Raw genomic sequence first — 13,816 nt, 5'->3', positions numbered from 1 at the left:
AGTCTCTCCTCGTAGCTCATACCTCTCAGCTCGGGTACTAGTCTGGTGGCAAACCTTTGAACCTTTTCCAGTTTAGTCTTATCCTTGACTAAATATGGACTCCATGCTGGGGCTGCATACTCCAGGATTGGCCTGACATATGTGGTATACAATGTGTGGTATATGTGTGTGTGTGTGTGTGTGTGTGTGTGTGTGTGTGTGTGTGTGTGTGTGTGTGTGTGTGTGTGTGTGTGTGTGTGTGTGTGTGTGTGCATTCACCTAGTTGTGCTTGCGGGGGTTGAGCTCTGGCTCTTTGGTTCCACCTCTCAACCGCCAATCAACTGGTGTACAGGTTCCTGAGCCTACTGGGCTCTATCATATCTACATTTGAAACTGTGTATGGAGTCAGCCTCCACCACATCACTGCCTAATGCATTCCATTTACTAACTACTCTGACACTGAAAACGTTCTTTCTAACGTCCCTGTGGCTCATTAGGGTACTCAGCTTCCTCCTGTGTCCCCTTGTTTGTGTACCACCCGTGTTAAATAATCCATCCTTGTCTACCCTGTCAATTCCCCTGAGAATTTTGTATGTGGTGATCATGTCTCCCCGAGCTCTTCTGTCTTCCAGCGACGTGAGGTGCAGTTCACGCAGCCTGTCCTCATAACTCTTGCCTCTTAGTTCTGGGACTAGCCTAGTGCCATACCTCTGAACTTTTTCCCAGCTTCGTCTTGTGCTTGACTAGGTACGGGCTCCATGCTGGGGCTGCATTCTCCAGGATTGGTCTTACATATGTGGTATACAAGTTTCTGAAGGATTCCTTACACAGGTTTCTGAAAGCAGTTCTGATGTTAGCCAGCCTAACCCATTAACCCGTTGCCCAAGGTTACCTATTGCCGGAACAACAGTGGACATCTTCAAGAGGAAACTAGATTGTTTCTTCCAAGCTGTGCCGGACCAACCGGGCTGTGGTGGGTATGTGGGCCTGCGGGCCGCTCCAAGCAACAGCCTGGTGGACCAAACTCTCAAAAGTCAAGCCTGGCCTCGGGCCGGGCTTGGGGAGTAGAAGAACTCCCAGAACCCCATCAACCAGGTATCACCCAGGTATCAACCAGCCTCGCATAGGCCGCTGATGTTTTTCTTTTGATGTGGGCTTCAGGAGACAGGTGTGGCGTGATATCGACTCCTAGATCTTTCTCTCTGTCCGTTTCGCATCTCCCATTCGGTATCCAGTGACTGGCCTCCTATTTCCTCCTCCTAGTTTCATTACCTTACATTTACTTGGGTTGCACTTTAGTAGCCATTTGTTGGACCATTCCATCAGTTTGTTTAGGTCATCTTGTAGCCTCATACTATCTTCCTCTGTCTTAATCCTCCTCATAATTTTTGCATCATCAGCAAACATTGAGAGCAACCTACCTTGAGGCTACCTTGAGATGATTCCAGGGCTTAGCGACCCCGCGGGCCGGTCGTCGACCAGGCCTCCTCGTTGCTGGACTGGTCAGCCAGGCTGTTGGACGCGGCTGCACGCAGTCTGACATATGCATCACAGTCTGGTTGAACAGGTATCCTTTGGAGGTGTTCATCAAGAACACTGTGAGGGAACACTCTTGAACACTGTGAGGGGTCGGCCAGTTATGTCCCTTATGTGTAGTGGAAGCGTGTTGAACAGTCTCGGGTCTCTGACGTTGATAGTTCTCTCTCAGAGTACCTGTTGCACCTCTGCTCTTCAACGGGGTTATTCTGCACATCCTGCCATGCCTCCTGGTCTCATGTGGTGATATTTCTGTGTGCAGGTTAGGGACCAGCCCCTCTAATATTGTCCACGTGTAAAATGTTATCACCTTCGCTTTATAACCTGGCTCGTACCTGTCACAGGACTACCTATTACTCAGGCCTATTACATTTACTACCCTAAAGGGTATGATCCCATAATCCCTGTGATAAACATGTGCGATGGTACCAGCAGGTGTTTAAGGGACACAAACACCTATAAAATGTAACCTATATTCGTATATCTGACACAAATTATAATAGGTTGAATAATCACAATATAATATATATATATATTAAATTTATATATATTATCAAATTTATTATATTTAATAATAAAGATGGCTTACTGTTATCTTGAAATCACAGATAAGAATATCTAACCTAAGCACAAACAAAATAATAAAACCATTACTAATCTTTTAGATTTTGCCAGACCAAACATTTTACCAGCTACTGAAGCTCTGCTTAGTTAACACACCCCCCCCCCTCATTTGCCTCTAACAAGCGGATGACGAACTATTAATAATATTCTTAACTATCAAACTAATTACAAAAGTAATCGTTCTCAAACAAACACAATTATACTAATATAATGTTTCACACGTTCTAATAATATAACTAAAAGTATAGACATTCTTGATTAATTGAAATAATAGATTTACTTCTAAAAGGAGGCGACATCTGGCAACCCAACAGCCTATCAAATACTCGCCCACTTTCCACAGACATACAGGTAATAGACACGAACATATCCTGTTCACTTAACAGGCCAGCCATGACACCCCTCATACAGTATAATACAACATACATTCTAATATATTACCAAATACATTATTTATATTATCAATGCACATGCAAATTTCTCTCATGCAAATGCTAGCATCTGAGATGGGTGCACAAAGCATGTTCACTGTGAGATCCAGATAATCATAAACATTATCTAGGTCGTAACATAAAATATTACGTATCTCTCGCGCCTGCGCTCAAGAGAATACAGATTTAGGCATTTTAAGGGAAACTATTGTTGGTGGCGTCTCGCACACGTATATACCCTCAACCCAGCTACTCGTGCTGGGTTACTGTAGGAACTGGTGTAGGTGTGCGGGCCGCTGCAAGCGTTCAACCTGTCATCTTAAGAAGAACGTTGCTTTTGGCCGTTTGCCCGTATGGCCGAATATGGACGTAATTTGAAAATGAAAATAAATTTGGGATTTTTTTTTCAACAACAGTAAGTTAAGGGTCCTCTGGTAGGTTAGGTGGGCAGGAAATTATCATAAAGTTTCAAAACGGTATGAAAAACGTTAATGGAAAGTTGCCTCTTCTAACCTTGCAGAGTAAGCCGGACGACTCAAACAGAAAACGGAACTGTACGTCACTTTTGTGAGTCGATTTCATTTCAAATTACGTCCAAATTACGTCCATAGCGCGCATACCAGCCAAAAGTGACGTTATTTTTAAGAGGACGGGTTGTTAACTGATCAAACTATCACCATACAAGCCTGGCCCCGAGGCCGGAGAGTAGAAAAGTAAACGATTACAGGTAAACCTCCTGGAGATCCCCCTTCTTCCTTCCCTTTCCCTCCTCTCCCCTATTCTCTCTCCCTTGTCCTTATCAATCCATTGTCCTCTATATTTTCCTTTTACTTATTTCATCTCCTGCACCGTTCTCCCCTCTCATCCCCGTCTGTCGCCTCCTCTTGATTTCCACGAATGGTGGGAGGGAAGAGACTGGGGTGGGGGGGGGGGGGGTATTGGCTGGGTGCCGAACTTTGGGGAGATGGGTTGGGGGGAGGGGGGGGGGCAGGTGCTTTGTCTGGGACAGGTCATTAGAGGTCCGGCGGGTGCCAGACTGGTGAAGAACGACCCGACCACACAAACAAGGGGTTATCATACGTCAACATGGTTTACCCTTATTGTCCCCATCATTCCCTTCCCTTTATCGCCCGGAGGTCCCCCTCCTCCCCAGCACAATCAGGAACGTCCACCGGGAAGAGCTCAGTCCCCCAGGGTACTGTGCTTGCTCCGGTACTGTTCCTTATCCTCATATCACACAAGGATACAATGTGTAGTACTGTGTCATCCTTTACAGATGACATCAGGATTGTTATGAGTGGACAATATAGAGGTTACAACAAACCTCCAATTTGATGTTACCTTGCAAATGTTTACAGGATCAACGTCCCCGCGTTCAAGAGTCTGGTCAACTAGGCTGTTGAACGCGGCTGCTCGCAGCCTGACGTATGGCCTGGTTGATCAGGTATCCTTTGGAGGTGTTTATCCAGTTCTCTCTTGAACACTGTGAGGGGTCGGCCAGTTATGTCCCTTATGTGTAGTGGAAGCGTGTTGAACAGTCTCGGGCCTCTGATGTTGATAGTTCTCTCTCAGAGTACCTGTTGCACCTCTGCTCTTCAACGGGGGTATTCTGCACATCCTGCCATGCCTTCTGGTCTCATGTGGTGTTATTTCTGTGTGCAGGTTTGGGACCAGCCCCTCTAATATTTTCCACGTGTAGATTATTATGTATCTCTCCCGCCTGCGCTCAAGAAAGTACAGATTTACAAATTTAAGCAGTCCCAATAATTTAGAGGTGTTTGTTATTGAGTAGATTCTAACAGTAAAGGTTCTCTGCATGTTCTCCACTCCATGAACCTCTCCAGCTTTGAATGTGGCTGTCATTGAGACAAGTCTATCAATATTAAGGACCCAAGGTTTTTTGACGCCAAATAAATGTTTCTTTATGAACAGACATCAAAGTGTCTTCCAAAATGAGCTCGATAAATGCCTCCAGAGGTTCTTTATCAACGGGACTGTTATTGCTTACTTCGAACCGGTGGACCAGACCACCAACCAGGAGGCCTGACCACAGACCGGGCCGCCGGAACATTGTACCCCGGATCAAGCCCAAAGTGGGGGGTCTTTACAAGGGAGTGGAGTTCTGGAAGGATAGGATGGAGAATAACAAGTAGTTGAAGCTTGTGTCTCTGTAACAAGCACAGCAAGTCCCAGAGTGAGAGCATGCTGGCTGTGTTTGTTGGGCCCAGCAAGCACAGCCAGCCCAACAAAGACAGGGACAGTGGGCACCATGTTGCATCCATCACGGTAATTCCCATTTCCGTCTCTCTCTTGTCTTGCTCTTCTGTCTCTTATCTGTTTACTGCACCTGGCGTTCCTTTCATCTCTCTCTCTGGCCTCTTCTGCCCCCTCACCCCTCCACCCCTCCTTGACCCATGACCCCTCCACCCACCCCCTGCGTCCCATGATCTTTACACCCCAATGACCTCTCCACCCCCTGACCCATGACCCCTCCACCCCCTCCCCATGACCACTCCACCCCCTCCCCTTGACCCATGACTACTCCACCCCCTCCCCATGACCCATGACTACTCCACCCCCCTGACTCATGACCCCTCCACCCCCCTGACTCATGACCCCTCAACCCCCTCCCCCTGACTCATGACCCCTCCACCCCCCCCCCCTTACCCATGAAACCCCCTTACCTCTCCACCCCTCTCCCCCTAACATATGCCCCCTTCCCAGAGTTGAGGCAGAACCCTGAGTCAGTATGTACGTGGATGGACCTGTACCTGTATTTACTAGATGCAAACCCCGCCCCACAGTACATAATTCCCAGATGAAATACCGACCAGAAATCCTTCCCCCAGTAATTGGAAAAAATTGAGTATGTATGTGTGTATATATGTGTATATGTATATAAATATGTATATGTATGCAGAATAACCACATGTGAAAAATAGAAAATGCTTAACGCGTTTTCGGCTAATTCGCCTTCATCAGAGCAAAGTAGAAACACTCTATTTGCTTTATTTGCTATTTGATTCTACTTTGCTCTGATGAAGGCGAATTAGCCGAAAACGCGTTAAGCATTTTCTATTTTTCACATGTGGTTATTCTGCATACTTGGATCAGTGTTTTTGTGATCATTGTTGCATGTATATGTATATAAATATATATGTATGTGTATGTATGAATAAATCAATATATAATAATGATAATAAAATAAATAGCCCTGAACAGAACAACATGTGTGGAAACATCAGGGAATGTGTATATATGAATGCTACATAGTATGCATCTATATACACCTCAATATATGGTGAAACACATGTGAAGAACCTCTCACACACTCACAGCTCCCTGACAAGAGGGAGCCAGCTTAGCTTAGCTGCCAACACCCACACATCGTGTCAGCAAGGCGGACAGCCCGCCTGCTTTCATACCTCTCACTGTATTTCCCACTTCTATACTTCCCTTCACCTATGCCTCTCCTTTCTCTCTACTCCCCCCCCCCCCAAAAAAAAAAATGTACCTGGATGATGGGGTTTTGGGAGTTCCTCTACTCCCCAAGCCCGGCCTGGGCTTGGGGAATAAAGAGGAAGGAGAGGCATAGGTGAAGGGAAGTTTAGAAGTGGGAAATACAGTGAGAGGTATGAAAGCAGGCGGGCTGTCCGCCTTGCTGACACCATGTGTGGGTGTTGGCAGCTAAGCTAAGCTGGCTCCCTCTTGTCAGGGAGCTGTGAGAACTTGGTCCAGCAGGCTGTTGCTTGGAGCGGCCCGCAAGCCCCCCCCCCATATCCACCCCAGCCCTCTACGACATGGTTGTTCCTTAAACACACGTGTTCTAACCCATCCTATCCTATCGTATCCTAGCCTAATATAACCGAGCCTGGCCTAGCCTAGCCTAAGGAAAATACAGTAAGAGGTAAAATGGTGTAGGTGTGGTGTAGACAAAGTATGTGACGTCAGAAGGCTCATCACGGTACAGGCTTTGAACCCTTACCATCTTCCTCCGCCCACTGACACAAGAGTCTGGTTGGTCAAGACGGATCACTTGGGCCACGCTATTGTCCTTTTAATTGTTCATTGAACGTCTCGGTGGTTCGTGGTCCGAATGACCTCTAATTACCGGGTGGTCAACCCGTTCTTTCCACGTGACACTGTAAAAATTGCAACTGTTTTGCCTAATCATAAATGTAAAAAAGTGCAGCTGTTTGTCAACCCAGAAATGTAAACAACTTTAAGGTTATTTGTCATACGTTTATTTATAGAAATTAGAAACGTACGAACCCAACCAACCCTCCCAACCTTCGAGGCCGAGGCTTAGAAAGCCTGAATATTTAACTCGTCCTCCAAACAAAGACCCAAAAGTGATTCCATCCACCCGCCAACCCCAGCTGATTATGAATGAAAAGCGGTTTACACACGACTGTTGACGTTCGAACATTTCCGGAACAAGTGCTTCACTGACGAATTTTGTTCGAATCACAACGCTATAAATGCTTCACCCACGTACTACAAATACAAATAATCGCCAACAGAACCTAAACACCTAACCTAACCTATGCCTATATATACACAATATGCTAATATATTATAATATTAATTTATATTTGAGAAAATTCTTGTTCTGAATGAACACAATGTTAAAATTTATGAATGCGTCTGTGGGGGCGACCGCTGGATGGAATGGACTTGAGTCGAGGACGGGTTGCAGTAAATGCTTCACCCAGGTGCTACAAATATAAATAATCGCTAACAGAACCTAAACACCTAACCTAACCTATGCCTATATATGCACAATATGCTAATATATTATTATAATAATTTATATTTGAGAACATTCCCGTTTTGAATGAACAGTATGTAAAAATGGATGAATGCGTCTGTGGGGTCGACCGCTGGATGGAATGGACTAAGAGTCGAGGACGGGTTGGAATATTATGGTGGTTGTGTTTACTAACAGGTCGCGTCGGTGTCACCTCACACCGTCCTCAGCAGCCTTGTCACCTGCACTTACACAAGGTAAGAAAAGTTTTGTCCATGGTAGTAAGTGTTGTTTTCTGATGACTTATGGCGCCCAAGGTATAGAAAATGGCGGTTATTCCCATCATACTTGACTTTGACTTCTGCTTGAGACAGCTTAGGACAGACTTCGTAAAGGTTATCTTGAGATGATTTCGGGGCTTTTTAGTGTCCCCGCGGCCCGGTCCTCGACCAGGCCTCCACCCCCAGGAAGCAGCCCGTGACAGCTGACTAACACCCAGGTACCTAGGTGCCTGAAGACTCCACATCTAGAGCTGTGACACATTGTTGCACAAGTCTGCAGCCTTCAGGCACGGCCGCGAGGACACTAAAGCTCCGAAATCATCTCAAGATAACCTCTGACATCTACCTGACGATGACCCTCTGTTTCTTGTCTGCCATGTACTCCTTTACCCAGTTTAGTTCCCAGTAATCCCAACTTCCTTCTCTATCTTGTATACAAGACTGTTTTGAGCAACACTTTCAAATGCTGCGGAAATATTGAAGCTGTATAATGGGATCGAACCCGATACCTCGACTCCTATAGATTCCAGGGACACAGGTTCAATCCCATCGTACTGCTTCAGCATTTTATCATGGATATTTGAGGTTATTCTGATTTTGTGTATTTAGGCGGGAGTGTTCAGTTATTATAACTCTGTTACCTAAGCCAGTGTTCCTCCTCTCCCCCAACCTGCTCTCCCCCAACCTGCTCTCCCCCAACCTGCTTCCCCAACCTAAATCCCAACTCATTAACCCTTACTCTGGAATATCCCTGCCATATCTTTTCTTCTAATTCCCAGTATACAGTTCAGTCGGGCAAACGGGTGCACTGACTAATTAGAACCTGTTCTTGACTATCAAGATGTTAACTATTGTTTATTTACTCTCTATGGTACATATCCATGTGGTATTTTAATCCAAGGAGAGGGCTAATGACTTGAGGTTGATATATGCAATACTGCAACATGGGATATTGCAACCCATACATATGGGTTGTTAGATTTATAGGTAATTAGTATTGGCATAAAGGGCAGGGAAGTTAGTTTAAATTATAGGAGTTTATTTATAGACACGTTTATATCTTGTAAGGTATTCTACTGCGATTGTTTCCAGCCATAATTAGGCCCGGGGTCGGGTTCGACTTGTGAGAGCTTGGTCCAACAGGCTGTTTGCTTGGAGTGGCCCGCAGGCCCACATATCCACTATAGCCTGGTTGGTCCGGCACTTCTTGCAGGATGTCGTGTCTGTTTTGTCTCTTGAATACTCTCACTTGAATACTCTCACTTGAACACTCTCACTTGAATACTCTCACTTGAATACTCACACTTGAACACACACACTTGAACACACACACTTGAACACACACACTTGAACACACTCACTTGAACACACTCACTTGAACACTCTCACTTGAACACTCTCACTTGAACACTCTCACTTGAACACTCTCACTTGAACACTCTCACTTGAACACTCTCACTTGAACACTCTCACTTGAACACACACACTTGAACACACACACTTGAACACTCTCACTTGAACACTCTCACTTGAACACTCTCACTTGAACACTCTCACTTGAACACTCTCACTTGAACACTCTCACTTGAACACTCTCACTTGAACACTCTCACTTGAACACACTCACTTGAACACACTCACTTGAACACACTCACTTGAACACTCTCACTTGAACACTCTCACTTGAACACTCTCACTTGAACACTCTCACTTGAACACTCTCACTTGAACACACTCACTTGAACACACTCACTTGAACACTCTCACTTGAACACTCTCACTTGAACACTCTCACTTGAACACTCTCACTTGAACACTCTCACTTGAACACTCTCACTTGAACACTCTCACTTGAACACACACACTTGAACACACACACTTGAACACACACACTTGAACACACACACTTGAACACACTCACTTGAACACTCTCACTTGAACACACTCACTTGAACACTCACTTGAACACTCTCACTTGAACACTCACTTGATCACACTCACTTGAACAAACTCACTTGAACAAACTCACTTGAACAAACTCACTTGAACACACTCACTTGAACACTCTCACTTGAACACACTCACTTGAACACACTCACTTGAACACTCTCACTTGAACAAACTCACTTGAACAAACTCACTTGAACACACACACTTGAACACTCTCACTTGAACACACACACTTGAACACTCTCACTTGAACACACACACTTGAACACTCTCACTTGTGTTCCAGTACTATGTTACTAATGCTGTATTAATTACCGATACCAATTCTGTTTTGATAACGGATACAAATGTTCAGGTGCTGCAAAACTGGGCCGATACCAGTCAGTTGACTGATCCGTCTAGACTGACTGACCCGTCTAGACTGACTGACCCGTCTAGACTGACTGATCCGTCTAGACTGACTGACCCGTCTAGACTGACTGATCCGTCTAGACTGACTGACCCGTCTAGACTGACTGATCCGTCTAGACTGACTGGCCCGTCTAGACTGACTAGCCCGTCTAGACTGACTGATCCGTCTAGACTGACTGACCCGTCTAGACTGACTGGCCCGTCTAGACTGACTGACCCGCCTAGACTGACTGGCCCGTCTAGACTGACTGGCCCGTCTAGACTGACTGGCCCGTCTAGACTGACTGGCCCGTCTAGACTGACTGACCCGTCTAGACTGACTGGCCCGTCTAGACTGACTGGCCCGTCTAGACTGACTGGCCCGTCTAGACTGACTGGCCCGTCTAGACTGACTGGCCCGTCTAGACTGACTGACCCGCCTAGACTGACTGACCCGCCTAGACTGACTGACCCGCCTAGACTGACTGACCCGCCTAGACTGACTGGCCCGTCTAGACTGACTGACCCGTCTAGACTGACTGACCCGTCTAGACTGACTGGCCCGTCTAGACTGACTGGCCCGTCTAGACTGACTGACCCGTCTAGACTGACTGACCCGTCTAGACTGACTAGCCCGTCTAGACTGACTGACTGACCCGTCTAGACTGACTGACTGACCCGTCTAGACTGGTCAGTAACGTGTCAGTCTTTGACAAGAACTCCTGATTTATATATATTTTTAGATTAACTGTAAAAAGATTCCGTTGTTGATTGCCAGAAAAGTTAGACAGGTTGTGTGTTTTGGCTGAGAGGCCCACGTAGCCATCACAGCCTGGTTGACCCGGTAACTCCAGCTTCTCCACTTCTCTCTCAAACGTTTACATTTTTTTTTTTTTTAATTATTATTTTCTACCACAAACGTGGCCAGACATTTACAATGCTAACCAGCATATATACATTTTCTTCTGTCCTCCATGGACAGGGTGAGAGATGTGTTAAACATATAGTTCAGGGATTTATTGAACAATCAACCACAGAAGGTGATTCGGTGCTTTTAAAATGCTAAGCACTGTTGTCTTAGTGTTAGTTGTTATATATGTAGGCGGGGGCTTGAGGAGTCCTGGGCCCTGCGGTGTGTACACTTACTCATGGGAGGCGTGTTGCACTTCCTGCCGTGTCGCGTGCTCCTCTATGTTGTAAATGTGGTGGTTTTTTTTTCGGGGCGTGATCTGTGAGGGTGTTTTATCTCGTCTTCACTCCAAGGATTGTAATTTCAGAGCTTTAGCGTCACAGCGTATGATGCTGTAGGTGGTGGTGATGGTGATGGTGATAGTGATGGTACAGGTGGTCTTGGCGATGGTGATGGAGGAGCTTGCTAGGGGCCCGTTAATTAGTGGCAAGACGTTGTGGTGGCTGGCGGGCCGCGAGTGTCAAATTCTCTCCTCCCTCACCCCACCCCTTCCCTGTCACACCTCCCTTACACCCCCACCACCCCCTTCCCCTTGCCGGAAATCCTAGACGTTCATAGTACCTCCCCTTCCCTAACACCTTCCCCCCCCCTCCCCTCTCCCCCCCTCCCTTCTCATCTCTCGCTCCTTTCCCCCCCTCCCCCCCTCCCCCACTCCATTTTCTTATAGAGCAGCCATTCAGCGCCCATTTTGTCTATTGTGAGGTAGTGTGTGTTGGCCGGGACAAAGGAGGTGGGGCCAAGCGAATTTTTTTGCTTTTGTTTATGTTGAGGGAGAGTGGGAGGGAGGGAGGGAGAGAGAGTGGGAGGGAGGGAGAGAGGGAGAGAGGGAGGGGAGGGAGAGAGAGTGGGAGGGAGGGAGAGAGGGAGAGAGGGAGGGAGGGAGAGAGGGCCGCCTCGCCTGATTGTCATCGCTATTTCTCCCACTTGGGTAATGATGGTGGAAATAAAATTTGGCAGTGGTGATGTTAGGCATAATAATAATAAATCAAACAATCATGATAGGAAGGATGAGGCTAATATGAGGTATTGGTGTGGTAGCAGAAGCTGGTGTCCGGGGTGGGTGTGGAGTAGGACTAGTAACTGTCTACCTTACTCACCCTAGTTATAAACTGCCTCTATACGCAGTCTTCTACACCACTTCAACTACTTTTCAATTAAAAAGACTTAGTGCGTGCGTGTGTGCGTGTGTGTGTGTGTGTGTGTGTGTGTGTGTGTGTGTGTGTGTGTGTGTGTGTGTGTGTGTGTGTGTGTGTGTGTGTGTGTGGAAGGTCTCAGGTTACCTCCGGGAGGTGTCCCCTTGAAGCAAGGTATTGTACTCTGTGGTGTCTAAATCTTGTTTATTTCTTCTCAGTTTCTCTGGAAAAATATTTCAATTTAATTTTCCCATCTCAAATGTGGGAAGTTGAAGTCTCCTAACAGCATGATTTTTTGGCACTGAGCTTTCTAATCACATCTTTCTTCGGTGAATTCTTCGTCTGTTGCACATGAGTGTTGCATAGTTTTTGTCTTTAATAGTTGAACCCCAATGGTTTAACCCCCTGGTGGACCAAGCTCTCACAAGTCAAGCCTGGCCTCGGGCCGGGCTTGGGGAGTAGAAGAACTCCCAGAACCCCATCAACTAGATATCAACCAGGTATCAACCAGGTTCAACAGTTGCAAAAGAAGTTCTCATGTCTAACCTAGCAGCTGCAAATATTGCATTTGCCGACAGTCTTGCCTACCTGGGAATTACCTGTTGAACGATTTCGAGAGTTGTCTTGGGCCAGGTTAATGCCTGGTTCGTCCATAAATGTAGAATCTTGGTGTTTGACTCCTGTGATAGTGTCTATAAGATAGTTACTCAGCCTGCCAAGGGGGTAGTTTGAGACCTCCCTGGTCGTAAAGGAACAGGCAAGAATTCGTGAGTGATAGTTACTTTTTATTTGTGTTTTACGGTCGTCAGCGCTGGGAGGCGTCAGAGACCTTCACCCGTTCACAAAGGTGCTTCATAGGGGGGCTTCTTCAGCTTGTCTCCTCACTCTCTTCTCTCGCCTATATCTGACTTTATTCAGTAATGTGTTCCTGTTTGATGGTGCTTGAGCACGCGTAAGTAAAGCTTAGATATTGCTTGAGCTGACTTAAGTAAAGCTTCGTTATTGCTTGAGCAGGCGTTAGTAAAGCGTGGATATTGCTTGAGTAGGCGTAAGCTTAGATTTTGCTTGATCACGTTTAAGTAAAGCTTAGATTTTGCTTGAATACGTTTAAGTAAAGCTTGTATATTGCTTGCCCACGCGTAACAAAGCTTATATATTGCTTGACCACGCGTAACAAAGCTTATATATTGCTTGACCACGCGTAAGTAAAGCTTATATATTGCTTGACCACGCGTAAGTAAAGCTTAGAGCTCTGCGGGCCCAAAGCACATACGCACACTAGAGTGCCAAGCTAGATATGCTTACAGCTATCCTTGTCGCTCGTAAGATCAGACTTGAGTTTATTGCTGTAGTGCTTCTCCTGAATCCCCAGCAACCTCACCCTTTCCCCCTAGCAACCTCACCTGCTTGATACCTGGTTGATGGGGTTCTGGGAGTTCTTCTACTCCCCAAGCCCGGCCGACTTGGGAGAGTTTGGCCCACCAGGCTGTTGCTTAGAGCGGCCCGCAGGCCCACGTACCCACCACTGCCCCCGTTGGTTCGGCACGTCTTGAAGAAAACTATCTAGTTTTCTCTTGGAGATCTCCACGGTTGTTCCGGCAATATTTCTTCTAGTCGCTGGGAGGACGTTGAACAGCCGCGGACCTCTGATGTTTATACAGTGTTCTCTGATTGTGCCTATGGCACCTCTGCTCTTCACTGGGTCTATTCTGCATTTACTTCCATATCGTTCACTCCAGTACGTTTTTATTTTACTGTGTAGATTTGGGACC

At 46.3% G+C, this 13,816-nt stretch overlaps 2 protein-coding genes across 2 annotated transcripts in view; both read left to right on the top strand.

The window, feature by feature from the left end:
- The first annotated feature begins 4,839 nt into the window (after positions 1-4,839).
- LOC138372818 (uncharacterized protein slr1819-like) overlaps positions 4,840-13,816 on the top strand; it is a 29,311-nt gene continuing 20,334 nt past the window's right edge. Inside the window, exon 1 of the mRNA XM_069338479.1 lies at positions 4,840-4,856. Within this exon, the coding sequence (XP_069194580.1) occupies positions 4,840-4,856 (17 nt within the window). The remainder of the gene's footprint in view (positions 4,857-13,816) is intronic.
- LOC123757756 (ephrin-B1) overlaps positions 7,478-13,816 on the top strand; it is a 254,137-nt gene continuing 247,798 nt past the window's right edge. Inside the window, exon 1 of the mRNA XM_069338808.1 lies at positions 7,478-7,577. The gene's annotated coding sequence lies outside the window, so the exon portion shown is untranslated. The remainder of the gene's footprint in view (positions 7,578-13,816) is intronic.

The sequence above is a fragment of the Procambarus clarkii genome, chromosome 40, assembly GCF_040958095.1.
Source record: "Procambarus clarkii isolate CNS0578487 chromosome 40, FALCON_Pclarkii_2.0, whole genome shotgun sequence".
Classification (NCBI taxonomy): domain Eukaryota; kingdom Metazoa; phylum Arthropoda; class Malacostraca; order Decapoda; family Cambaridae; genus Procambarus; species Procambarus clarkii.
This window is presented reverse-complemented; position numbering and strand designations above follow the sequence as displayed.